The sequence below is a fragment of the Schizophyllum commune genome (assembly GCF_000143185.2).
Source record: "Schizophyllum commune H4-8 unplaced genomic scaffold SCHCOscaffold_7, whole genome shotgun sequence".
Classification (NCBI taxonomy): Eukaryota; Fungi; Basidiomycota; class Agaricomycetes; order Agaricales; family Schizophyllaceae; genus Schizophyllum; species Schizophyllum commune.
In genome coordinates, this window is record NW_026089544.1 from 1666693 (window position 1) to 1689437 (window position 22745).

A 22745-nucleotide genomic window follows, 5' to 3' on the forward strand; every position below is an offset into this window, starting at 1 on the left:
GAGGGCTCATCGATGGGCCTGACATAGAGTCGGGGTGAGGAGAGAAAGGCGAACCGCGGGAAAAGCGCGTCAGGGGTACGCGAAGCGTCACGCTTGCGTGACAATGATGCAGCGGACTTGAAATGCATCTTCAAATGGACCACATCCTCGCTTCTTATCTTCAAGTGCTTTCCAGGCCTTTATAGCGGTCTGCAGGCCACCGGGGCCCAGGTTGCGCTGAATGTCGACACCCAGCGCTTTCGACGCGCCCGCGAAGGCGTCACCCGCGGCGGGGATCGCGAGCGCCACCGCGAGCGCGACAGCCGTGGATGTCGCAAGGTATGGCGAAAGTCGACAGCTGGCGACGACACCGCCGCGCGACATCAGCACGCGTCGCCCGTCTATACAGAGAGGGACGGAATCGACGTCGGCGTCTGTGGGGAGCAGAGCAGGGTGCGTACGGGGTCTCCTGACGAGGCCTGATTTACGTCCGGATTCTGTGATCCGGGTCTCTGTCGCTTCGAGTTCTGGCTGCATGATCATATTTTACCTTTTGCGCAGTCTGCGCTTGTGACGGGTGTGCTAACGCTTGCGTCCCCCGCTTTGCTAGGCTTCTGCATACAAGATTCAACAACCAGAATGGATCGCCGGCTTCTTCGCTCTCGCTATCGTCCTCCCTCGCAAGGGCTGCCCCGCACTCGCAGGACAGCATACGGGCGAGCACGGTGCAGCTCTCGAACATGATCATGCCCTCGCCACGACACGATAGCCCGCGGCAGAACTACGTCTTCCCCATGATCGCCCCCGACGAGGCCTTCATACCTGAGCAGCCGCTCGACGAGGCGGCCTCGACGGGCTCGTCCATCTTAGACGACGTATCCTCGACCCGATCGTTGGAAGGGACACCCATGCAGGCGTCGGGTCTGACGCTGCTGCGCCCGCCCACGCTGTCTGTGGACCAAGTCCATGGCGACGATCTCTCTCCAACACCAGATGATTCTACCCCCACACCAGGCGATGCCAGCAGCCCCGGCAGCCCGACACCGGTCGCGAGCCCCCGTGGTCATCACCAAACGCTGCCCCACGATCATCATTCTGAACCGACGCCCGCACACGACGCCGACGAACACACGCCGCTGCTCGTCGTCACGCCGCCGCAAAATGGGGACGCGCCAAGCTCTCCCCCACGCAAGCAGTCGCCATCGAGATCAGAGAAGCTGCTCAAGACGATCCGGGGCACGCTGACTCGTGACGCCGCAGCGGACGTCGCGACGCAGGGCCTGAAGGCGCTGCCTGCCGTGCTGCTGGGCACGCTACTGAACATTTTGGATGCGGTCTCTTGTGAGTAGAGTGCTGCTGCACGCCTGCCTGCTCTCATTGCTCGCTGGCTCTGTCTTCGTTGTCTGCCTGCCCTCATTGCCTGCCTGCCAATCTTCATTCCCCTCCTGCCCTTCTCATTTCCCTTCCTGCCCTGACCACGCCCTACTCCAGACGGGATCCTCGTGTTCCCTACCGCGGAGCCGTTCATCTCGCTGGGCATCACGTCGGCTGGCGTGTCCATGTTCTTCATTACTGCCGTAGTGTCGCAGCTCGTGTACACGCTGGGTGGCAGCAGCTTCAAGGGAGGGAATGGGAGTATGATGATCGAAGTCGTGGTACGTGTTCATGCGTCCCGCTTCCCCTCTCCAGCTGCCTCGCACTCTACATCCCCGAGCCTCTTCGACTCTTGACCTCTCCATTCGCTCGCGTCTTCTTTCCCTCCCCTTCATTCTCTCTCCATACCCCCAATTTTCACTAACTCCCCGTTTCTCGAATTCGATCACTAACTCACCTTCCTCAGCCCTTTTTCCACATCCTCTCCTCCTCCATTACCACCGACATCGGCCTCGAGCCCGGCAACGAGCGCGCGATCGCCGCGACTACCCTCGCAGCCTACGCACTCAGCTCCATCCTTACCGGCCTGACGTTCCTGCTGCTTGGCTTCTTCAAGCTCGGGAACGTCATGGGTTTCTTCCCGCGGCATATCCTCGTAGGGTGCGTCTTCTGCGCGCGAATGCCCGCACACGACGAACTGACCCCGAACAGATGTATTGGCGGGATCGGGGTCTTCCTCATCATCACTGGGTACGTTCTCGTGCATAGGCACGGATACTCGGCCTTCCTGGGCGGCCCACCCTGTATACACACATTCAGCACACACCACATCTAGCACGCACACACAGGCTAACCCGCGTCCACAGGCTCTGCGTCTCGACGGGGCTGGAGGACACGGAGTTTACGTATACGCTGGACACACTGAAGTTCTTCCTGCTTGATGGGCGGAACCTCATGATGTGGGCGCTGCCGTTCGGGCTGGCGGCCGTGCTGCGCCTGGTCACCTCGTTCGCGACGTTCAGTGAGCGGGCGGGGCAGCTGATCTTTCCGGGGTGTGAGTGGTTGGTTCTTTCTTTCGTACGCGGTTCTGGCGTGAGGTGGATGGGTGTTGGGTTTTCTCGCACGGATGTTGGGTTTTCGTGTACGCGGTGCTGGTGTGTGGTAGAAGCGAAATGGGAAGGCGGGGACGCGCACGGGCTCGGTGGGACCGCGTACGTAGGTTGTTCGCAGACGCTGATGTCTTTCGTTGCGTGTAGATTTCGTCTTGATCCCGGCTATCTTCTACGTCGTGGTTCTGTCGGCAAGGCTGAACCTTGGCGAGCTGCGCAACGCGGGGTGGCTCTTCGATGTGGGAGGCGGTGAGGGCAAGTGGTATACTTTTTACGAGTTCTTTGGTGAGTGGTTGGCTAGGCGATGTCCACGACGGATGCTTCCTCGGTTGGCTCGAAGATGATGCTGACTTCGATGTGCAGATTTCCGGCAAATTCGTTGGGGTGCGCTCTGGGCGACGCTGCCGACGCAGTTCGCTTTGTGAGTGATGTCGTGCAAGGGAGTGGGAATCGTTAGCTTACGGCCTTTCAGGTTGTTCTTCAATATTTTGCACCCGCCCTTGAATGTGCCGGCGCTGGCTGTGTCGCTGAACGAGGATGTCGACACCAATAAGGAGCTGACGGCGCACGGGTACTCCAACGTTATTGCAGGGTTGCTTGGTACACCGCCCAACTACTTGGTATACGTGAACACCTTGCTGTGAGTGGCATATACTATCAGTGCACGCGCACCCCTCTGAACGTAGTGGTCTAGGTTCTATCGAGTCGGCGGCACTACGCGGATATCCGGTCTGCTGCTCGCAGGTGCAACACTGCTTCTCCTCTTCGTTGGCACGGGTCCGATAGCCTACTTGCGTACGTTGGTCGTGGTCCTGTACCTGTTCATCTCTGACCCTTCTTCAGCAATCATGGAAGTTGGAGCGCTCATCTTCGTACTTGGGATCGACCTCGTTAAGGAGGCGCTCTGGGATACAAGACATCGCACAAGCCGAACGGAGTACATCACGATTGTCAGCATCATGATTTGCATGACGCTGTGGGACTTCGTAGTGGGAGTGTTGTTCGGTATTGTCGTCAGTTGTGAGTGTAATTCATCCCAAGTAGGAAACACGTGCGCTCAACGTCCATTTTCTAGGCTTCTTTTTCGTCGTGCAAAACTCTCAGCGGCGTAGCATACGCTCAGTGCACACCGGCGAGACGGTCATGTCTACCGTGCGTCGGCCCAGCTCGCAGCGTGCCTACATTCGGGAGGTGTCGAAGCAGACAGCCATTATGCGATTGCAAGGTAGAATCGACCTTGTCGTGTCCTGCTCTCTGGCTGACAGTATACCGCAGGCTTCCTATTCTTCGGCACCATTACCTATGTCGAAGAGACGATAAAGCAATTGCTCGACGGCGCCAAATGGCAGCGCAGCCCCATCCGCTTCCTCATCCTCGACTTTGCGCTCGTCGCGGGCGTCGACATGTCGGCGGCGGAGGCCTTTGTACGCATTCAGCGCATGCTGGGCGCACGAGGGGTGACCCTTGTGCTGTGTGGGCTGGCGGTGGAGTCGCCGGTAGGACGGGCGTTGGAGAGCGTGGACCTTCTGAGCTCTCCGGGTGTGGAGGTATTCTCGTCGTTCAATGATGCGTTGGAATGTGAGTACAGAAAGGTGGGTGTTTTTGTGTTGGGTGTGCTGACGCGGCGTGTAGGGACGGAGAACATGTACCTTCGGACGTGGTTCAGGTCGCAAAAGGCCGAGACCTCTGCTCTGAGTATGGCAATCTCCTTTGGGTCATTGACTTCCCATTGACGCTTTCTTGTTCCAGTGTTACCCGGTCGCCAAGATGGCGATATAATTGCGGTCGAGCATCTAGGCTCGATGGTCGGCTCTCCCCGCTACTCGCATATCCAAGACGTCGGGAATAGGATATTGTCAGCAGGTGTGCATTGGCATCTCGAATTTGCTATCTGGGTCCTAACAATCATGTAGATCACATCAGCTCAACAGACGAGTCCGCCGCGCATGGAGAACCACTTGATACTCTCGTCAAGGCGTTCTCCTCGTACTCCAAGCTCGACCCAAAGCGTTTGCAGCCCATCACCAAGTACCTCGAGCGCATGAGATTACCCATGGGCCATGTACTGTGGCAACAAGATGATGAACCTGATGGTCTATACATCATCGAGGCCGGCATTCTGCGCGCAATATACCACTTCTCAGATCCAGCGCGCAGTATAGAGGAGTCGATGGTGCCGGGCACGTTGGCGGGCGAATTGTCGGCCTTGTCTGGACTACCGCGTAACGCAACGACGGTCGTGGAGCAGCCGGCGGTGGTGTGGCGGTTGAGCTTGGACACGATGCGGAGGATGGAGAAAGAGGGACCCGAGCTAGCGCGCGAGTTCCTAGGGCTTGTCCTCAAGTGTGAGTAAATTTCATCGCTTCTCTGGGAAAAGGGGACTGACGAACATCTATAGCGGCGAAAGTGGACTATGATATCTTACTATCAGCTTTGGCGACGAGGACATGAAAATACTGATAGATCTGTAGCATGAATATCTTTATTCTGGATGGGTGGAATGCAAGACACAAACTACTTCATGCGCTTCCTTACTGCTGCGCGGTTGCCTGACGCGCCTCCTGGGCGCCTCGACAAGGGGCCCGAAGCCATGCGCGTATGGATCGCACGCATGAACTCGTGTTTGATGGCGGCAGTAGCCGACCAACAGGGAGTCCCCTTAGAAGCTCGACCGCCTCTGATTTATCATTATTCACCTAACCTTAGTTCCTTACCACCATCATCTCTACTCCGCAACCCACAGGCGCGCGCAGTCATGGAACGTGTCGAGGCGAACCCGGAGACGACGATCGTGAAGATCTCCATGCCCAGTAGGTCGTTCCCACGAGATTGGCGAGCCCTTCTGACGCCTGATAAAGCGATAACGGCCTTTGTGCCCATTCACGAGGCCAAGCGGGCTGAGATTGAGTGTGTACCCAGGAAGACATTTCAGTACGGTTCCACCGAAAGGCATAAGGTGAGTACGAGTGCACCCCCTCGCCGCCGTTGTCAGGAGTTGACTGGGTAGTAACCGCAGTTGGACGTTTACTACCCCATCGCCGAGTTCCCTGGAACGCCTCGCCCCGTCCTTTTCTTTTACTATGGAGGCGGCTTCACAGCCGGTTCGCGCCAGCTGCCACCGCCCATGGACGTAGGTTATGGGTTCTTGGGCGCATACTTCGCAGCGCGGGGTTTCATCACCGTCATCCCGGATTATCGCCTGGTGCCACAGGCGAAATACCCAGATGGTGGACGCGATGCACTCGACGCTCTGCTGTGGGCAGTCGAGCATCCCAGTGACATCCGTCCTGGCAGCTCAGAGGTGGGCGCACTGTTCGTCCTGGCACACTCCGCGGGTGCGGCGCACGTATGCACGGCGCTGCTGCACCAAGACTTCGACCGGACGCCGCTGGGGGACCGGTTGCGCGGTGTTGTTTTGGTCGGTGCTCCGTATAGGATTCTCGACGACGACATCGTGTACAGGTACTATGGCGGAGAGGCGCGCGCACGGGCTACTGAGCCGCTCGGTCTTTACGAGAGCGCAAGCGATGAGGAGGCCCGGGCCTTTGCCAGGTTGATACTTATGGCGGAGGCAGAGCGTGAGCCGCAGGACGTGAGGGAAGCAGGCGACGAGTTTGAGAAGGCGCTAGAGAAGAAGGGAGGGAAGAGGGTGAACAGGATCGTCGCGAAGAGGCACAACCACATCAGTATGATCTGGGCCTTGGGCACTGGCGATGCAGAGGAGTGGGCGGAGGAGGCCTTGGGATGGATCATGAGAAGGTGCGCGCATCGTTTTGGTATCGCAGGTGCTTTTGGTCTGACCATTCGTAGGCAGAAAGCGGCTTTGCAGGCTCCCGCTCAATAGAATCGACGATTGTTCCCTTTGGGGTATGATCTTACGCCGCTGTCCTACCTTATATGGCCTCTTCTTTGTCGCCCAAATGTGGAAACCATTGTTCATCAGATCCGCAGGAACCGTCGGCAGTCCGAGTCGGCAGATGACCTCAGATGACTGATGACTGAGCAATGGCAACTTCTTATCACTCACCTTACAAATCTTGACCAGAGCAGTCATGTACGACGCTACCCAGTGGCTAGTAGACCGCGCGAATATTCACGATGTTGTCGTAGGCATGGTGCGTACTCGTTGGCGTCCTTTGAAGCGCTGCTCATGGCCATTCAGCTGCTGTACGCCGACACGAAGCGCACGGAAAAGATAGCGTCGGATATCTTCGCCGACCAAGTGTTCGTTGACTACACGTCCATGTTGGGTGGCGAACCGTACGCGATCTCAGGTCCCGACCAGGCAAAAGCGTGGAAGGAGACGTCGGTTAACTTCGATGCGATACAGCATACGACTTTGTACGGCATCATTCTCCGCCTGCGTCGTGGCACGGACTCACTCGTTCACAACGCCTAGCTCCCCGCTTATCGATCTCGGTCAGCCTTCAAGCGACCGTGAGCAACCTTCGACCGCGACCGCTCTCGTGAACACGGGGGCGACCATCGTGCGCAAGGCTGCCGAGGGCGGTCCCGTACTGCAGACCGGGGTGAGTGGTTTCGCCCGCATGAAGATCTGTCAGGGCGTGGACTAAGAATATTGATAGGGCCGCTATGAGCTCGAGCTCATCCGGACCGCGAACAGCGGTAACCCGTGGCGCATCAGTAAGCTGAAGATGGACAATGTGTGGCTTAACGGTAATCCAGGCGTCTTGCCGAAGAAAGAGTAACTGAAGCCCAGACTATGTCGAAATATAAGAGTGTCTCGAGCGCAAATGTCTGAACCGAGAAAGCGAGCCACGATAGATCCCATTTTACGCGTGAAGCATCAGCGGGACTCTTCAGTCCACCACTCCTTCGATATGGGACACCCGAGGAGTTTCTCAGCGGAGTGCATGACATCGGTTCGCCCATCTGCGAAAGGTTTGAATACTATGATGCGAGAGAAATGCCGCACTCACCCTGCTCGAACTTTCGCGGACCCTGCAACGAAGACGCGGACGTTCAGTGATAATGAGGGAAGGTGGTAGAGAGTCCGCCTCACCAAGTCATCGAAGTAGTAGCCTTCGCTCCTCCATTGCGGCCCCGGAGCGTACTGGTAGTACCCTATCCAGTGCAGGAAGCGCAGCGCTAGGTATTCCACAATGTTCCCAGGCTCGGGCATATACCAAGGGCGGGGACGGAACCTGATGGGAAGACATGAGATGGTTGTACGCGTTCTATGACCTACCGGTGAAAACTGACCAGGGCGGATGAGTGCGCGAGATTTTGCCTGTGGCCGGATCGACGGAGGGCATGTCGACGGTAATGGCACTCGCTATCTTCCACCGGGGAAGCATCAAGTGTTTCTGTGCAAAGGCCACGAGCCATAAAGCAGCGTCCATCATGGCGTACATGTATCGCGGAGGCGGTTCTTGGCTGTCGGACCCTTCAGTCGCTGGATAGACGTGGAGAAAGGAAACGTACAGCATCGCGACTCGCACCCGCTCGTCCAGAGCACATACCGTGAAGCGCTTGGCGAAGTCCCTGATGCCAAAAGCAGAAGGAACGCGCAGTACCAGCTCGTTCGTGGTATGTTGCGCGACCTCGTGGTTGGTGGGCGATGGGACCATGTGTTCCTCCTCGTATTGCTTGACTGGGTGTCAGTAAGAGAGCCCTCGAGTCGGCGATACGTGCTCACCAGACTCCAGGCCTTCAGCTCGTCGTAGGTCGGAGGAATATCCTTGATGTTCAACCGCTTTCCGATTTCGACCCAGTATACGAACCAAGCCTAGCGGGACTCGTTAACTACGAAAACTTCAGCTGAGAAAGTCGTCCCCAGCCCACGTACATGCTTCTCAAAGTCTGACAGTGGCCGCCATCCGTACTTCTCTGCCCACGTCTGGGGATGCGTCAGCGACGCCGAGGGGTCCGACAAGCAAAAATCAGTACGTACAATAGGCTCGAAAAGAAACAAGCACAGAGTATAGAGGTAATCGTCGTTCGACTATCAGGAGTTGTTAGCGCAGGTTGTAGCATGCCAGTGGTCACTTTGACGTACAATATCATACTTTGAGTGTAGGAAATTGACGCGGGCCATACTGATCATGGCCCGAGGATCGTATCGCGCTCTCGGCTCAGCCGCAGGGTACCGCCCGTTGATGGGGCAAGCTGTCCAGGCGCCTATGAAAAGGTCATCACCGTTCAGCCGCCGTGCGCAATCCATGCATTGAATGCGCGGGTACCTATCAATAGCTCCGTCTGAAGGCAATGATATGAACAAAGGTCGACCTTCCGAAAGGGAAAGAAAACCCACGCACATCCGCGTACCGCTTCGCAACGTTCTCCTCCGTCGACAGCTCCTTCGTCGCGACTAGGAGCTTGGATATCGTGGGCTGCGCAGCGTTAGCTATTCCTGACGTCTGCGGCGCTGACATAGCGGAAGCTTACTATCCCATAGGTCTTGAATAAAGCGAACGAGAGCGCTTGAGTCATGAGCCAGTGCATGTCGTACCCCAGGGAGAGCTGCACGACCTCCTGCGCCTCCGCGGGCGACAGAGACCCATCCGCGAGCTTGTGCGCGTACTTTCGGTGGATCTCGTCGTACCTGCGCCAGCGCAGCGCGCGGACGAGACCGAGGTAGCCGACGCCGAGCGCGGCGACGATCTGGAGCGCGGATGGCATCAGGGGGTTGGTGAGCGGCGAGCGTCGAGCGGAGGGTGGTGTGAAGGACGAGCGAACAGACCGAGCTGCAACATCTCCGGGCTCTTATAGACACAGGTGCCCTCGTGTGCGCATGATCGTCGTAACGTGTGAAATCAAGAGCGGGTGAGCGTGCCTCATGACCCTCACGCTACACGCTGCATTCAAGCCTGTGGTTGGCGCACTGAATATGAGGCATGGTGGGGCCGAACATACCTTGGCGTGCTATAGAAGCTACAGCGTGAACCTCAACCCGATGATGGTCTTCAACACGCATCTGTCCAAATTAGCCTTGAATGTAGCTGACGCAGAGCGCCACCGCGACTCCCCATCAGCGGATCAATTGCTGGCGGGCCTACAGCCTGAGTATCCGACTCCGACTCCGAGCTGCAAGATGGAGAGGATGGCGAGGGAAAGGGGAAATCGAGCACAGCAGGGCTTCAGATACCCCTTCGCAAGGCGAACTGGAAGGTCATTTGGCTCTTTCAACATCTAATGCAGATACCACTATTCAGGAGCGACGTCAACCCCAAAAGAAAAGCACGGGACAGCGGCGCACTCAACTGTCTACCAATTTATGACTGCGGCGTCTCCTTCGCCCCCACAGCCTTCACCCATGGCCCGGGCACAGGACAGCCAAGAAATTCTTCCGCCGCCTTCAGAGTCTCTATCCGGCCATCTGCGCCGATGCGTCAGTAACTATGACTGCGTTGACCGACTATAGTGCGCCATGGGACCGACTGTGGTCTCCCATGAGACCGACTGAGACTAACCTCGCTCGAACTTCAACGGTCCCTATCGCAGATGAAGAAGGCGTCAGCTAGATGCCGAGGAAACCGAGACATAAGGGACAGAGAGAGAAAGACTGACCATCTCGTGCAAGTAATACCCCTCGCTCTTGAACTGCGGGCCCGGCGCGGCTTCGTAGACACCCAGCCACACCTGGAGGCGGACGGCGAGGGCGGAGAGCAGGTTGGATGGCTCCGGCATGTACCAGGGTTTGGATGGGAACCTGATATCTCAATAATATCAGTGACCGGGACATCCTGTGCACGCCGCTGGCAAATCGTCCGGCGCGTACGATGCATTTTGAGTTGAGTCGAATGAGAACGTACTTTCGCGGGTGCATCCTACGAACCAGGCCCGAGGTCGGATCGACGGGCGACAATGCGGGCTCAATCAGGCTGGCTACCTTCGTGCGCGGCAGCATTAGGTGCCTTTGGACGAAGGCAACCGAGCGGAAAATGAGTCTGAGTGTTGTGTGCATGTACGGGGGCTGCGGTTTTTGCCTAAAGTCCGCATTCGTCAGTCAATGGATCGTGTCGAGCGAGTCGCATCGCATGAGCCGTTGCGTAAACCACGTCCAAAGATCAAGTTAGAACAACGATGAGAAGGATACCCACATCATCGCCTCCCGCAACCTCTCGCCCATCAGACACACAGACAGGCGCCTCGCAAAGCGCTTGAGGCCGAAGGCGTTCGGTACACGATACAAAATTTCCTCCACACTGTGCTTGGCGACTTCGAAATTGGTGGGCGATGGGACGAGATGCTTTTCTTCGTAGGCCTGCCAGTGCAGCATCTTGTCAGCGAAGTTCGATGCAAGGTCTGACGACAGTTTTGATACGAGGCGAATCACTTACCACACTCCATCGCTTCAGCTCGTCGAAGGTGGCCGGGATATCATGGATGTTCATGCGCTTGCCAATCTCGGACCAGTAGACGAACCAGGCCTGAGGTGAGGTGTTGAAGTAAGCAGGATATCTTCGGTTAACGAGGAGTAGTAGTGCAAACACACACATGTTTCTCAAGATCCGAGCAGGGACGCCAGCCGTACTTTTCGGCCCATGTCTATCGAGGAATTAAGGAATTTAGGTATCGACGGTCGAGTATCTGCAACGCACCAGAGGTTCAAAGATGAAGAGGCTGAGCGTGTAGAGGAAGTCATCGTTTGACTGGGTGGGGGGGGGGGGGGAAGGGGGGCGCGTGAGTGGCTGATACTGATGGAGCGTAGGCATTGATACGCACGATGTGATATTTCGAGTGCAGCCAGTTGACGCGAGCCATACTGAGCATGGCGCGCGGGTCGCATGGGGCAGTCACAGCACCCGGGTAATGTCCATTGATTGGGCAATGCGTCCATGCTGCTATAGACGAGAGCTCAGAGTGGGCTCGGAGAATTGTGACCGGAAGGTAAAGCCTACCAATGAGTAGCTCCGTCTATATGGAGTGTCAGCTTCCAGAAGGACACGTTCCCTGAGCCACGCACATCTATAATCCTCTTCGCCACGTTATCCCTCGTCGACAGCTCCTTCGTCGCGAGCAGCAGCTTGGATATGGACGGCTGTGTGCGCGTAAGAATGAGCTCGTAATCAGTGACACGCAGATAGTTATACTCACAATCCCATACGTCTTGAACAGCGCAAACGACAGCGCCATGGTCATGATGTAGTGCATATCATAGCCGAGAGAAAGTTGCACGATCTCCTGCGCCTCCGTTGGCGACAGCGTCTTGTCTCGGAGCTTGTGCGCGTACTTGCGATGTACGGTGTCGTATTTGCGCCATCGAAGGGCTCGGACGAGGGCGAAATACGCGAGGGCGGCGGTCGCTGCTAATGTCAGTGGGAGCGAGCTCATCTACGGGAGGGGTATGCAAGGTAGTAGGAAGGGATAAGAGAAGGATGCTGGGGCGCTTGCTGCAGCGTTCGGGCCTTAAATGACCTGTCGCGTTGGGTATAGACCGGCGTTAGCGCGCATAAGTCGCCGCCGAAACGGTGTTCATGCATCTCGGACGACTCCCGGTCGTGACTATACATGTTCGCCAACGTTCGAGGGAGGCGTTGTTCGTGAGCCGGTATACAATTGTGGAAGAACGGTATCATGACGTGCTTTCCTTTTGCTTGCAAGCAAAATCCAGGTTGCATTGAGTGCGGGATTCCAAGTTCCATAATTGAAATCGTAAGCTCGCAAGTATCTGACACCGGAAGAGAGTAATTGAGTCGACCGCGGATATCGTACGGCTCGCGAGAGCCATTAAATCCGAGAAGATGGTGGAAGGAAGGAAGATGCAAAAGCTCACGTGGAAAGCGCGTGGGCTTGATCCGCGGAATGGGGCCGGCCCCGAGGTCACGTGCAACGCACGCCGTGTTCGACTTTCGCGCAGGAGTAGAAATGGCGGCAACGGAAGGCGCATGCACCTACGTCCAAAGGTGAACTGGGTTCAGCGATGATCAATTTTATGTCCGAAGTACAATGTCCGGAGCAATAAATGAAGATAAGCAGAGAGGTATGTAATGTAAAAGTACATGAATGCGGAGAGATTGGAAGAGAGCACGTAAATACGGGACAACACGTAGGTACGAGGTATCAGGCGATGTAGGTACGAGGTATCAGGCAATGTAGGTACGAGGTATCGGGGATGTAAGTACGGGGTAGCAGACGATGAGAGCAGCGAGACAGAGGTACTGATAAGTGAGATGGTAAGTACAGATGAGCGGGAAACGAGCCATGAGTATGCAAAGAGTGTTCGGGATGTTGTATGCAGGAGGCTGTCATGAGAACCGAAACTTCGACGAGTGCTACTTGCGCGCCCGCCACAAATATCCTGTATGGCCGACATGACCTGCATGACCAGACAGTCGTACGGTGTTGGGCGGCCCAGAATGACCAGCACTAGGCAATCGTGCAATCTTCCTTCGCCTCGGACCATCGATGTCCTCCATCTCCTCGTCCAAAGACTCATGGTCCGCGTAGAACACGCTGAGCTTGCGTTTGCCGGGCGAAACACCCTGCGTCTGCTCGCCGAACATTGGCCGCTTGTCGGGCATCCCAGTCAGCTCCTTCGCCACCTCGGCCAAGAAGAGGTTGGTCTCCACCGTAAGCTCAAGCTGGCGCATGCGAGAGGGCTTCGGGAGATGCCCGTCTTCGTCGTCGTCGTCCTCAGAGTCCATCGGCCCCTCGACACGCAGCTGCCTCCCCATTGCGCGCGCCAGGGCGTCAATGCCAGAGGGTTCGGCGAGCGTCAGGGCGTCACCCATGAGTTCCGTAACGTCGCGGACGGCGGCGTCGGACTGCGCGCGCTTCTCGATGTAGGCGACATGGTCCTCTTTACGGATACGGATGGTGAGGGGGGTGGGGGAGGTGGGGCGAGACGTGGGTGCAGAGGAGGATCTGGATTATGGCTGAGGTCAGTACGGATACTTTGGCTGTGGGCACCCCGGACGTACAGGTAGGGAACGCTGTCTATATGAGGCGAGGGTGGCCGGGTATCGGGCAGGCTGCTTGATGATGACTTTCGGCTGCGAGCAGTCAATTAGCATGACATCGATGATCGGGACGTAGATGAACGTACGCATGGGCGGTGTTCGTTGAGTGAGAGGGGTTGGCGGTGGATGCTTCTCTGCGAGGGCTATAGGATGCTTCGCCGCGAGGGTTACTAGGTATCACAGTCAGTCTTCCCGACAATCTCAACAAGTATTCATGGCAACGCACTATAAGCGCCTCCGGCTCCGCTCGTCCTCCGACTTGCTCAGGCGCAGGGTGATCGCGTGCGCGTTGCCCACGACGCCAGGAGCAAAGACGATGCAAGACGCAGGGCCATGAGCTGGGTGAGAGGCCGCCTGCAACGTTAATGAGCGCGCGTCTGACACACGATGTCGCGCCACACACCTTCGGGGTCGCGCCAGCTTGCTGGTAGTGGTGATGATGTTGGAGGTGCATGTAGTGCTGGGGCGCAGCGGCTGCCATGGTCTAGCTTGCGAGCGAGCGGCGCTGATCTGGCGGTAAGAAGCAAGGGCTGTGGACGCCGAGCCGGATGCCATGGATTCTGCGGCCCCGTCGGCGGCAGCCTCGTGCGCCCATTCAATCACAATAGGAATTCCCATGCGGGGTTAGCGGCGGGCCGAGCGCGGACCGACACTGCTCAATGAGAACGTCCCTTGTTCTGAACGCCTATCTACCCTGCAGACTTGTTGCCACGATCTCCTCTGGAACCCATCTATCATACAGCCAGCAACTTCCCTCATATCTTCTGCGAGACCATGGTGCCACTGCTGCTCCTCTTCAACGCGACCCTGCTCTTTGTGGCGAGGCCCCGCTTCCCTGCCCTCCGCCGCTGGCTCGCCACCCCCGCCACTCGTGAACGCCTCGGATACACGGCCCTCTATCTGTTTTATTCCTTCCTCGGAATCAGGGTCTACCTCATCCTCGCTCCGCTGGCGGTCCTTCTAGTGGATGCCGCGTGGTTCGCGCTCACGGGCGACTGCCCCTCCCACTACCAATCTATGCATCCCGATTGTGTGCATAGACTCTGGCAGAGGCAGGCAGCGACGCCGCCCGTGCTACTGACGCCACCCATGCCATCGACGCTGCACATGCCGTCGACGGTGATGCATGCCTCGCCGACGACGAGGTACCGCGCGCCATTGATGCCGTACGCCTCCGTTTACGGTACCGGTGCACTACATAAGGATGAGGACGAAGGTGCGGTGGTCTGGCGACGGCGTTTGTATTGGACGCTGATCTTGGGGTCTAGGGCTTATTCGTCAGAGATTAGGAGCGCAAAATGGTACCTCAGGAGGCGCCCTCGCCGATCTTGACTAGTGCTGCTCTTGTCAAGGTTCACCCATCGATGTAAGAATTATCAGCAGAAAGACGCACAGCGTACTTGTACAGTATAGAACTTCTCCTTCAATTTTTATCGTCTTGACTGCTTCGAACCGTACGCGTTCTACCACACGCGAGCAGCGGCGGGCCGAGGTCGGTCCGCTACTTGAGGTTGTTGGTTGATGGGAACAACTTCCGCTCGCTTCGACGTCCACCTACTTTGCAGCCCTCCTCTTTTACGCACCTTGCAGACCTCTGCTACCAGCTGCTCTGCGCGACTCTGCCGCAACCAAGTCGCTCATAGGCCAAAATGCCGCTGTTGATCCTCCTCAACGCCATCCTGCTCTATGTCGTGAGGCCGTTGAGGCCGCTGCTTCAGACGGCGCTCAGGCCGCGACCTCGGAAGGTGCGCAGGCCGCGCCCTCAAACGGTCAAGCGCGGGGTCACCCCCACCCCTCGCTAGCCCACCCGCCCGCGAGTTCACCAGGCCTATGCTCATCGTCCTAGCCCTCTGTTGGCTCGGCTTTTCTATGTCTGTGAAGATTCACGACCGCCACTTTGACGAGGAATCCCTCACCGCCGCGGGCCCGCTGTATAACAGTCTGCAGGCGGAGTGCGGCGAGCAGTGCGATCATCCGGCGTGCGGCGTGTGCAACATGGGGGAACAGTACGCGACCGCGCGCCCCTCGATGCCGACCAAGCTTGCTGCATATCAGTATTGCTGTCCGCTCCGAAGATGATGGAGTTTGTGAGGCCGACACGAATGTTGGTGGCGGTCCAGCATGGAGGTTGACGACGGTCCAGCATGGAGGTTGACGACGGGCCAGATATCGAAGACTGGAGCGACCAGGTTGGTACTGACCTCACGATGTGCGCGCTGAAAGCTGACTTCGTGCGCCAAGCAGGGTATCTCCAAGCTCCTCAGTGGGGCCCTTTGTCAATAGTCAATATGGTCTCGCTTTTTTCAGAGGGCCCTGGTAGCAGTACAAAATCCCATGCGCGTCTACGCCTTGTCTGTCGAGTCACCCACCATCGCCTGGGTATCGCCCTTCGACCAGATCCCGATTGCCTTCATCTTGCTGATGCGCCATGGATTCGTGCCAGGCGCAGTCGCCGTACGCGTCAGCTCCAACTCGTAACGACCCTATGGGAGCACCGCATGAGCAACGCGCCCGGACAGCGTAGTGGCCACGCAGAAGACACGCACCCCATTCTGCACTATGGTCTCGTCGTCTGCCGACTTGCGCACAAGCGTCGCTCCGCCGTTGACGAGGGCGGTCGCTGTCTTAGGAGCCTCCCGCTCTGCCGAGGGCTGGCCAAGGTCGACGAGGGGAGAACTGAAGGCAGTCAGTCGTTCTTGATCAGGACGACGGAAGGTGGGCAAAGAAGACTTACAGAATACCATGCTGAGTCGCATGCAGCTTCGTCAGCATCCCTTCCCACATCTTCGCCTGCTCCGTGTTGGATATGGTATACGGCTCGCCCCCGAGCAACGACGTGTAGTCCACAAGAAGCTCTGTGGCCAGAACCTCGCTGGCAACCCGGTCAAACTGCCGGGTGTCCACGTAGAGCATCTGCGCCTATGCTTAGCACGCCCGAGCCACAAGCCGTACAAGTTTCGCGTACCAGAGCGATGACGGTGTCATGGATGTTCGCGCGGTCAACTAGCCACTGCGTCGCGTCGTACGGCATGGGTGCTCGTCAAGGGATTCAATAACTGCAGTCGAAGGTCTGTGCCCCGACGCCCGGCTTTATAGTGGCAGATCCATTGACCTCGTCATCTGTAGAGTGCATTTACGCAGTGGAAGAGGATCCACACTTGTCATGGTGGGGGTCGAGGAAAAACAGCGCGGAAAACAGGCGCCAAAGATCTCTCGGCACGCTCCTCGGCATGTATCGGCATCTGCCGAAAACGGCTGGACCCCGGACCCACATATGGATTTCGCGTGCCCGATGCCCACGGACCCACAAGTCTCCTTGTTACTCTTTCGTCGAACCCCTCGCCGTGTGCCTTGCTTCTCTCAATAGGATCACTTCCTCTGTTGTACTTACCGCGCAGCAAATCGGGTCCCTTCCGCGTAAATCTTGGCCTACTCAAAGAATCTTGAGTCCTGGTATAAGCGCGCAACAAGGCCACAGTACCCGAATCCTGACTGTATCACGATGTCTGGAACCATCCTTCTCACTGGCGGAAACGGCAAAACCTCGTCGAGGGTCGCGAAGCAACTGCACGATGCTGGTATCCCCTTCCTGATGACCAGCCGCTCGCCCCCAGCAGCACCTAAGTTCCCCACCATCCGCTTCGACTGGCTCGATGACACCACTTGGGAGGCACCCTTTCAGCACAGCTCTGGGCAGATTTCCGCCGTATATCTCGTCTCCCCGCCCGTAACAGACCCGCTGCCCCCGATGTCGCGCTTCATCGACTTCGCCCGCGCGCGCGGCGTCCGACGCTTCGTCCTGCTCACCTCCCGCGCGGCGGTATCGGCTTGGGGAAGGTGCATGACTACCTCGCAAACCTGGGCGTTGAGTACTGCGTCCTGCGCCCCACATGGTTTATGGGTGGGTTAACCTGTCTTCTGGAACCGTCTTCGCTGGCGTCATGCAGATGCCGTGCAGAAAACTTCTCCGAGCAGCAGCACCGCGGCACGATTCGCGACGAAGGGAAAATCTACTCTGCGACGCAGGACGGCAAGATCCCGTTCGTGGCCTGCGAGGACATCGCCGCGATGGCGGTCCGCGCACTCACAGACAAGAAGTCGCACGACACCGAACACCTCGTCTTGGGCCCTGAGCCACACGTATGACGAGGTGCGCCTTAGGTTTTGTGTGGATGGGATGGTAGCTGACGTGTGTGCAGGTCGCGAAGATCATGAGCGACATCCTCGGGAGGCCTATCACCCACGTGAAGGTGTCCAAGGAGGAGATGCAGGCGAAGTTCATCGCACTCGGCGTCCCCGCGGACTATGCTCCCATCCTCGCCGCGATGGATGTGGCGATCTCGAATGGTGCGGAGGCAAGACTAGACGACGCGGTCGAGCGTGTTACGGGCCGCTTGCCGAAGACATTCAAGGCCTTTGCTGAGGAGGCAAAGCAGGCGTGGCTGTGATCGTACAACTGCAAGAAATTGGTAGCCCTTGCCGTGTATTCTGTGGTCTATAACGTATGACGTTGATTGGCATATAGTTTGTGATTGGGCTCGAATTCCATGCAGTCCTAAGAAGACTAAGCGTGGGTATTAATGCCAGTGCGGCTGAAGTGCGGTGGCGAGTAGGCATACGAGATACAACTCTCTTCTCCTTCGCTACCCCTGGAGGTCGAACACCATTCCCTGCTTCTTGTGAGTGCTCCTATGCGCGAACGCGCACACCATTAATTCCTGACGCCTGCTTTCAGAAGCACAGTGCACAGAACATCCTATGACAGAGTTATTAGGGTATCATCGTCAGCCTCTCAAAGCCGCTTACCTGACGGGGCAAGCTCTCCTGACGCTGCTCGTTCGCATGCCCTTCTGGATAGTCGCATCGCTTCCAAGGTCGGTGCGATGGCCCACCCCGGTACGGTCAGGCTCATTGACGGTGTCATAGGCCTTGGCGACCACGTACATCGTGGACCTTCTGGCAGTCTGTCGTCGTAAAATTTGCGCGCCGCGCCGCGAAAACGATCGCTATGTGAGTATCGTGCGCATACGAACTGAGTCACAACTCATCTCCATAAATCGGACCGCGTAGAGTCGGCGACATCGACCCGCGGGGATTGCCCGATTACGAAGCCATCGTACCGGGCGAAGGTGTCAATGGCGTCTGGCTTGACCCCGTGCCCGACCTCATCGTCGATGAACTCGAAATTTGGGCAACCGCTCAAGGAGTTGGACCCGTCCGCATACCCGGCTACTGGATGCACGGGCCCGACAGCCAGACGTCCATTGGCGCCTCGCCGCAGCCTGGCGAGAAGGTCCTCCTTTACCTTCACGGCGGCTATTACAAAACCTTCTCCGCGCACCCCGGCGACATCACTGCCGTCATCCCGCGAATTTTGCTTGAGCACAGCACACCCATTCTCCAGCGCGCGCTCTCCGTTGAGTATCGCCTCTCCTCGCTCGCGCCCTCCCCGGAGCGCCAACCCTTCCCCGCCGCGCTCCTCGACGCGCTCGCGGGGTATGCCTACCTCGTGAACACCGTCGGTGTTGCGCCGGAGAACATCATCGTCGGTGGCGACTCCGCGGGCGGGAATCTCGCCTACGCGCTCACGCGCTACCTCCTCGAGCATGGCGGACGGCGCGGGATCCCTCGACCCCCCGGACACCTTCTGCTGCTGTCGCCCTGGGCAGACCTCGGAAGCGCCATACGCTTTAAGCCCGACGGGTCCTGGCAAAGATTCGGCTCCGCGGAGGCCGCAGACATCCTAGACCCCCGCGTACTCGCAGACCACTGCGCGAGGGCCTTCGCGGGATCGGTGGGTACCCTCATGCTCGAGCTCAACCGCTACGTGTCTCCGGCCTCGCTGCACCCCGCGAGGGGGCGGGTGTCCTTCGAGGGATTTCCAAGGACGTTCATCAGCGCTGGCGGGTGCGAGAGTCTGCTGGATGAGATTCGCATCTTGCGAGACAGGATGGTTGCGGACATGGGGGAGAGTGCCGTCACATGCCGGGAGGTGCCGGACGCGGTTCACGACTTCCTGATTGTCCCAGGGTGGCGGGCCGCGTCGAAAGAGACTGCTCGTGTCATTGCGCAGTGGCTGGCGGCATGAGCCTGGTGCCAGTGATGGGGTCTTCAGCGCAGTCTCCACATACTTCTCTTCATTTTGTAGCAGTAAGCCCACCGGGTCAACCTTCCATGATCGACAGATCGATCCGGTGAGCAACACAACGACCCATTGAAGTCCCGAGCAGCACGCGAAGAGCTACATCGAATTCGAAGATGCGGCGACGCGTTGGTAGGTTTGGATGCGTGGGTGAACCTGCATGCCGAGGTGCACTCCGGTGGATGATGCATTGATCACTTGGATAGCTTGTAGAAGAATTCTCTTCGCAAGAGCGTCCGAGACAACTCAGCATCTTCTCGTTCAGGTCTTGCCCATCACGGCGGGATTCACACGTTGATTCCACGCCTTTGCAAGATGCCCCTCGCCGTGCTCATTTGCTCCTCGCGCTCCCCGCTGTACATCTCTTACTCTGAGTTGTGCATCCCCAGTCACCGCCATGTCCGCTCCCACCGATGATGAGCTCCTTGCCGCTCTCCAGCGCCTGCACGTCGAGCAGCCTGGGCTGGGTGTCGGCAAGGCGCACGCGCAGATCAAGAAGACGTTCCCCGAGTGGTCTGTGTCGTCTAAGGTCTATTGCGCTTCTTGGTGCTGCGAGGCAGCTACTGACGATACCTTGCTTTCTATCATGGTTGCTCATACGCAACATATACCGCACGATCGACAACGTACCCCGATACGCGACATACAGAGAATCAAGCTGATGCGCGACGCACACGGAATGACGCCGGGGATGGAGAACAAGACAGCGTCAACCTCAGCCGTGGTACCGCGCATGAGCAACCGCCAAGCCAAGAAGGAGAAGCGGGAGGCGCTCAACTTTTTGCACCAGCGGATACAGGAGGAGGCGAGGTCAAGGGGATGGGGGTGAGCGGATTGCTTGAGAGAATGAACGCGGTTGCTAACGAATTCTTTTGTGCTTCCTCCCCCACATGGACGTCTCCTGACATTTCCTCTTGTTCCCATTCCTCTGAACGCACACTTCCCTCACTCTCTCCCGCACCTTACCCCACGCTTCGGCTCCCAGCCAAAACGGCCCGCCCCTTCCTGGCAAGAGCAAGAGTCAGGCCGAGATCGACGACATCTCCCGCCGCGTGCAGGAGCGCGTCAAGAACGGCTCCCAGGCGCTCATCGACATTCAGGCCGTCTTCGCCGTGCACTTCGCCCTCGGAAACCGCCAGGAAGACAGCTGGTACCCGCTGCTCCCCGAAGACGCGGCGGACGGGGACTATGACTACGCGCGCCTGCACTGGGTGCACCCCTCGCGGCCGCGCACCCGGGACGCGACGGACTACTCGCTCGTCGAGCGCGCGAAGGTCGAGGCGATCCTGGGGAACCCCGCGGGCGTGTACTTGCTGTACAAGGCGCTCGTGACGGCCGCGGAGGAGGCGGGGGTCGCGGTGAGCAAGGAGAGGATCGCGCGGCAGCTGCGGAGCGAGTATGGGGAGGACCCGATTCCGTTCGAGAAGGAAGTGGAGCGAGATACGGAGAGTGAGGCGGGGGTGCAGTTCATGGCGCTGATCATGGATATCGCAGCGTAGGGTGTGCTGACACAGGTTGCGTGGCTGTGATATGTCCACCTGGGTATACGATTGCTGATCAAGCTACAGATTTAACGACTGATAGATTTACGACTATCTTACTTCGATGCCCTGTAATGTCACTTGCTTGCACGAATTTTCGAATTTTGGGGATGAACACAGTGCGTTCATTGCTTTCCAGATGCTCCCAACCATTGCGCAATAGCCAGCGTGGTATTCGTCGACGCGGGCTGCCACCTTGGGAAGGTCAGGAAGTCGTGCACCGCGTCCGGCTCCTCGCGGTACGTGACTGCGCCCTCCCCCATATCCGCCACCATCCGGTCCCGCAAGATGCGGATCTCATCGAGAAGGCTCTCGCACCCACCGACGCTGATGAACGTCTTCGGGAAGCCCTTGAAGGAGATCCTTCCGAGCGCAGGATGCTGCGACGCTGGCGACACGTAGCGATTGAGCTCGAGCATGAGCGTGCCCAGCGAGCCCGCGACGGCCTTGGCGCAGTGGTCTGCGAGCGCGCCGGGGTAGAGGAAGTCGGTGGCCTCCGCATTGCCGAATCTTTGCCAGGAGCCGCCGGGCTTGGAACGTATGGCGCTCCCGAGGTCGGCCCAAGGTGACAGCAGTAGCAGGTGCCCAGGCGGTTGTGGTATACCGTTTTGCCCGCCGTGCTCGACGAGGTAGCGCACGAGCGCGTATGCGAGGTTCCCGCCCGCGGAGTCGCCCTCGACGACGATGTCCTCCGGCGCGAAGCCGACGGTGTGCACCAAATAGCTATACCCCGCGAGCGCATCGAGGAGCGCGGCGGGGAACGGGTGGCGCTCGGGGAACGGGTAGGTCGACGAGAGGCGGTACTCGACGGAGAGCGTGCGCCAAAGGGCGGGCGCGCAGTGCTTGAGGAGATTCCGCGGGATGACGGAGGTGAAGTCGGAGGGGTGGGCGGAGAGACCTTTGTAGTAGCCGCCGTGGAGGTGGAGGAGGACCTTTTCGCCGGGTTGCGGGGGTGCGGCGACGGGGATGTCGGTGTCGGGGCCGTGCATCCAGTACCCGGGTATGCGAACGGGCTCGACGTTTTGCGCGGTCGTCCAGATTTTGAGCTCGTCGACGATGAGCGAGGGCACGGGGTCGAGCCAGACGCCGTTGACGCCCTCGCCAGGGACGATGGCTTCGTGGTTGGGATCTGTACCGAAGTCTATGTCACCCACTCTACAGGAGGACCGTCAGCGTCCTCGTCAGCCTCAAAACTCGAGTCGAACTATACTGACTTGTCACCAATTTGCGCAAAGCAGCGCACGAACTTTACGAGAAGGGATTGCCAGAGGGACCATGATGGACGCTGTCGCCAGGTCCTGGAATGTGCGTCAATTATAAGGGTAGAGGTGCTGTAAGAAGACGAACCTTGGTAGTGAAGTGAGCACCCAGAAGGGCAGCCGGACGAACAGCGTCAAGACAATCTGCCCAGTCAAGTAGATACCCTTGATGGGTTGGTGACGATATGCATAGAGCTTCGTCATAGAGAGTGCGTTTGTTGCTGTGTTTCCGTTGGTGAGGGGGTAGTAAATGAGCGAAATTCTATGCGTAGAGTAAGTCGCGCAAGTACCCAAAGCAGTTCAGAAGGGCGCTAGTGTCTGCAGTCTATGGAGAAGGTGAGAGAAGGAACCAGGGAATACACGCGTACGGCCGGCCGCACAAACTTCTCAAAAGACGCGCATCATAGTATGACATA

At 58.1% G+C, this 22745-nt stretch overlaps 11 protein-coding genes across 11 annotated transcripts; 7 read left to right on the forward strand and 4 right to left on the reverse strand.

Annotated features, from left to right (window-relative positions):
* Window positions 1–141: 141 nt before the first annotated feature.
* SCHCODRAFT_02629455 (uncharacterized protein) lies at window positions 142–4992 on the forward strand. The gene is made up of 17 exons (XM_003031241.2): window positions 142–432; window positions 590–1320; window positions 1471–1634; window positions 1820–2013; window positions 2065–2103; window positions 2220–2407; window positions 2610–2747; window positions 2826–2883; window positions 2935–3102; window positions 3157–3257; window positions 3306–3482; window positions 3538–3687; window positions 3738–4040; window positions 4095–4157; window positions 4212–4325; window positions 4376–4807; window positions 4861–4992. The coding sequence occupies exons 1-17, from the start codon at window positions 221–223 to the stop codon at window positions 4911–4913; spliced, it is 3285 nt and encodes a 1094-aa protein (XP_003031287.1). The 5' UTR covers window positions 142–220; the 3' UTR covers window positions 4914–4992.
* A 225-nt stretch (window positions 4993–5217) lies between these two features.
* Window positions 5218–6306, forward strand: SCHCODRAFT_01097210 (alpha/beta-hydrolase; the record flags this gene model as incomplete). Its single annotated transcript, XM_050341022.1, has 3 exons — window positions 5218–5272; window positions 5321–5418; window positions 5479–6306. 3 exons carry the CDS (start codon window positions 5218–5220, stop codon window positions 6304–6306), a joined length of 981 nt encoding a protein of 326 aa, XP_050199702.1.
* Window positions 6307–6500: 194 nt separating this feature from the next.
* SCHCODRAFT_02629462 (uncharacterized protein) lies at window positions 6501–7628 on the forward strand. Its single transcript, XM_003031239.3, has 6 exons — window positions 6501–6577; window positions 6625–6803; window positions 6862–6991; window positions 7049–7355; window positions 7403–7423; window positions 7485–7628. The coding sequence occupies exons 1-4, from the start codon at window positions 6515–6517 to the stop codon at window positions 7169–7171; spliced, it is 495 nt and encodes a 164-aa protein (XP_003031285.1). The 5' UTR covers window positions 6501–6514; the 3' UTR covers window positions 7172–7355; window positions 7403–7423; window positions 7485–7628.
* Window positions 7153–9212, reverse strand: SCHCODRAFT_02322551 (uncharacterized protein). The gene is made up of 12 exons (XM_003030857.3): window positions 8871–9212; window positions 8741–8815; window positions 8666–8681; window positions 8482–8603; window positions 8377–8427; window positions 8272–8322; window positions 8122–8211; window positions 7908–8071; window positions 7686–7859; window positions 7486–7627; window positions 7403–7424; window positions 7153–7355 (listed from the first exon to the last, which is right to left on the reverse strand). Exons 1-12 carry the CDS (start codon window positions 9102–9104, stop codon window positions 7270–7272), a joined length of 1227 nt encoding a protein of 408 aa, XP_003030903.1. The 5' UTR covers window positions 9105–9212; the 3' UTR covers window positions 7153–7269.
* A 485-nt stretch (window positions 9213–9697) lies between these two features.
* Window positions 9698–13868, reverse strand: SCHCODRAFT_01096190 (uncharacterized protein; the record flags this gene model as incomplete). The annotated part of the gene is made up of 16 exons (XM_003030856.2): window positions 9698–9801; window positions 9896–9917; window positions 9993–10134; window positions 10238–10314; window positions 10564–10704; window positions 10766–10855; window positions 10923–10973; window positions 11027–11077; window positions 11151–11342; window positions 11392–11466; window positions 11523–11759; window positions 12767–13292; window positions 13349–13420; window positions 13474–13557; window positions 13614–13741; window positions 13791–13868. 16 exons carry the CDS (start codon window positions 13866–13868, stop codon window positions 9698–9700), a joined length of 2070 nt encoding a protein of 689 aa, XP_003030902.1.
* Window positions 13869–14054: 186 nt separating this feature from the next.
* SCHCODRAFT_02545035 (uncharacterized protein) lies at window positions 14055–14869 on the forward strand. The gene is made up of 2 exons (XM_003031238.3): window positions 14055–14603; window positions 14656–14869. The coding sequence occupies exons 1-2, from the start codon at window positions 14162–14164 to the stop codon at window positions 14721–14723; spliced, it is 510 nt and encodes a 169-aa protein (XP_003031284.1). The 5' UTR covers window positions 14055–14161; the 3' UTR covers window positions 14724–14869.
* An 860-nt stretch (window positions 14870–15729) lies between these two features.
* Window positions 15730–16418, reverse strand: SCHCODRAFT_02504998 (uncharacterized protein; the record flags this gene model as incomplete). The annotated part of the gene is made up of 4 exons (XM_003030855.1): window positions 15730–15870; window positions 15934–16063; window positions 16122–16300; window positions 16353–16418. The coding sequence occupies 4 exons, from the start codon at window positions 16416–16418 to the stop codon at window positions 15730–15732; spliced, it is 516 nt and encodes a 171-aa protein (XP_003030901.1).
* A 471-nt stretch (window positions 16419–16889) lies between these two features.
* On the forward strand, window positions 16890–17835 carry SCHCODRAFT_02668902 (NAD(P)-binding protein; the record flags this gene model as incomplete). The annotated part of the gene is made up of 4 exons (XM_050346602.1): window positions 16890–17207; window positions 17258–17288; window positions 17346–17527; window positions 17572–17835. 4 exons carry the CDS (start codon window positions 16890–16892, stop codon window positions 17833–17835), a joined length of 795 nt encoding a protein of 264 aa, XP_050199703.1.
* Window positions 17836–18042: 207 nt separating this feature from the next.
* Window positions 18043–19789, forward strand: SCHCODRAFT_02749557 (alpha/beta-hydrolase). Its single transcript, XM_003031236.2, has 4 exons — window positions 18043–18066; window positions 18123–18261; window positions 18314–18397; window positions 18458–19789. The coding sequence occupies exons 2-4, from the start codon at window positions 18146–18148 to the stop codon at window positions 19473–19475; spliced, it is 1218 nt and encodes a 405-aa protein (XP_003031282.1). The 5' UTR covers window positions 18043–18066; window positions 18123–18145; the 3' UTR covers window positions 19476–19789.
* On the forward strand, window positions 19777–21223 carry SCHCODRAFT_02629492 (uncharacterized protein). The gene is made up of 4 exons (XM_050345534.1): window positions 19777–20058; window positions 20179–20354; window positions 20515–21043; window positions 21098–21223. The coding sequence occupies exons 1-3, from the start codon at window positions 19927–19929 to the stop codon at window positions 21026–21028; spliced, it is 822 nt and encodes a 273-aa protein (XP_050199704.1). The 5' UTR covers window positions 19777–19926; the 3' UTR covers window positions 21029–21043; window positions 21098–21223.
* SCHCODRAFT_02629497 (alpha/beta-hydrolase) lies at window positions 20847–22703 on the reverse strand. The gene is made up of 4 exons (XM_003030854.2): window positions 22418–22703; window positions 22285–22368; window positions 21096–22225; window positions 20847–21041 (listed from the first exon to the last, which is right to left on the reverse strand). The coding sequence occupies exons 1-3, from the start codon at window positions 22531–22533 to the stop codon at window positions 21196–21198; spliced, it is 1230 nt and encodes a 409-aa protein (XP_003030900.1). The 5' UTR covers window positions 22534–22703; the 3' UTR covers window positions 20847–21041; window positions 21096–21195.
* Between the last annotated feature and the right edge of the window lie 42 nt (window positions 22704–22745).

What these genes read in the sequence shown, in the direction of transcription:
- SCHCODRAFT_02322551 (XM_003030857.3), bottom strand. Translation starts at nt 9,104, where the DNA reads ATGCCATCCGCGCTCCAGATCGTCGCCGCGCTCGGCGTCGGCTACCTC. An exon ending in CGGGTGCGAGTCGCGATGCT is followed by an intron (nt 7,860 to 7,907) that starts GTACGTTTCCTT and finishes AGGGTCCGACAG; the next exon opens with CCAAGAACCGCCTCCGCGAT. An exon ending in TCGCGCACTCATCCGCCCTG is followed by an intron (nt 7,628 to 7,685) that starts GTCAGTTTTCAC and finishes TCTTCCCATCAG; the next exon opens with GTTCCGTCCCCGCCCTTGGT.
- SCHCODRAFT_02749557 (XM_003031236.2), top strand. Translation starts at nt 18,146, where the DNA reads ATGACAGAGTTATTAGGGTATCATCGTCAGCCTCTCAAAGCCGCTTAC. An exon ending in ATAGTCGCATCGCTTCCAAG is followed by an intron (nt 18,262 to 18,313) that starts GTCGGTGCGATG and finishes ACGGTGTCATAG; the next exon opens with GCCTTGGCGACCACGTACAT. An exon ending in GCCGCGAAAACGATCGCTAT is followed by an intron (nt 18,398 to 18,457) that starts GTGAGTATCGTG and finishes CGGACCGCGTAG; the next exon opens with AGTCGGCGACATCGACCCGC.
- SCHCODRAFT_02545035 (XM_003031238.3), top strand. Translation starts at nt 14,162, where the DNA reads ATGGTGCCACTGCTGCTCCTCTTCAACGCGACCCTGCTCTTTGTGGCG. An exon ending in ACATAAGGATGAGGACGAAG is followed by an intron (nt 14,604 to 14,655) that starts GTGCGGTGGTCT and finishes CTTGGGGTCTAG; the next exon opens with GGCTTATTCGTCAGAGATTA.
- SCHCODRAFT_02629492 (XM_050345534.1), top strand. Translation starts at nt 19,927, where the DNA reads ATGTCCGCTCCCACCGATGATGAGCTCCTTGCCGCTCTCCAGCGCCTG. An exon ending in AGTGGTCTGTGTCGTCTAAG is followed by an intron (nt 20,059 to 20,178) that starts GTCTATTGCGCT and finishes CGCGACATACAG; the next exon opens with AGAATCAAGCTGATGCGCGA. An exon ending in GCGAGGTCAAGGGGATGGGG is followed by an intron (nt 20,355 to 20,514) that starts GTGAGCGGATTG and finishes TTCGGCTCCCAG; the next exon opens with CCAAAACGGCCCGCCCCTTC.
- SCHCODRAFT_02629497 (XM_003030854.2), bottom strand. Translation starts at nt 22,533, where the DNA reads ATGACGAAGCTCTATGCATATCGTCACCAACCCATCAAGGGTATCTAC. An exon ending in GTGCTCACTTCACTACCAAG is followed by an intron (nt 22,369 to 22,417) that starts GTTCGTCTTCTT and finishes CGCACATTCCAG; the next exon opens with GACCTGGCGACAGCGTCCAT. An exon ending in TTTGCGCAAATTGGTGACAA is followed by an intron (nt 22,226 to 22,284) that starts GTCAGTATAGTT and finishes GTCCTCCTGTAG; the next exon opens with AGTGGGTGACATAGACTTCG.
- SCHCODRAFT_02629462 (XM_003031239.3), top strand. Translation starts at nt 6,515, where the DNA reads ATGTACGACGCTACCCAGTGGCTAGTAGACCGCGCGAATATTCACGAT. An exon ending in ACGATGTTGTCGTAGGCATG is followed by an intron (nt 6,578 to 6,624) that starts GTGCGTACTCGT and finishes ATGGCCATTCAG; the next exon opens with CTGCTGTACGCCGACACGAA. An exon ending in GCGATACAGCATACGACTTT is followed by an intron (nt 6,804 to 6,861) that starts GTACGGCATCAT and finishes CACAACGCCTAG; the next exon opens with CTCCCCGCTTATCGATCTCG.
- SCHCODRAFT_02629455 (XM_003031241.2), top strand. Translation starts at nt 221, where the DNA reads ATGTCGACACCCAGCGCTTTCGACGCGCCCGCGAAGGCGTCACCCGCG. An exon ending in GGCCGAGACCTCTGCTCTGA is followed by an intron (nt 4,158 to 4,211) that starts GTATGGCAATCT and finishes TTCTTGTTCCAG; the next exon opens with TGTTACCCGGTCGCCAAGAT. An exon ending in GAATAGGATATTGTCAGCAG is followed by an intron (nt 4,326 to 4,375) that starts GTGTGCATTGGC and finishes ACAATCATGTAG; the next exon opens with ATCACATCAGCTCAACAGAC.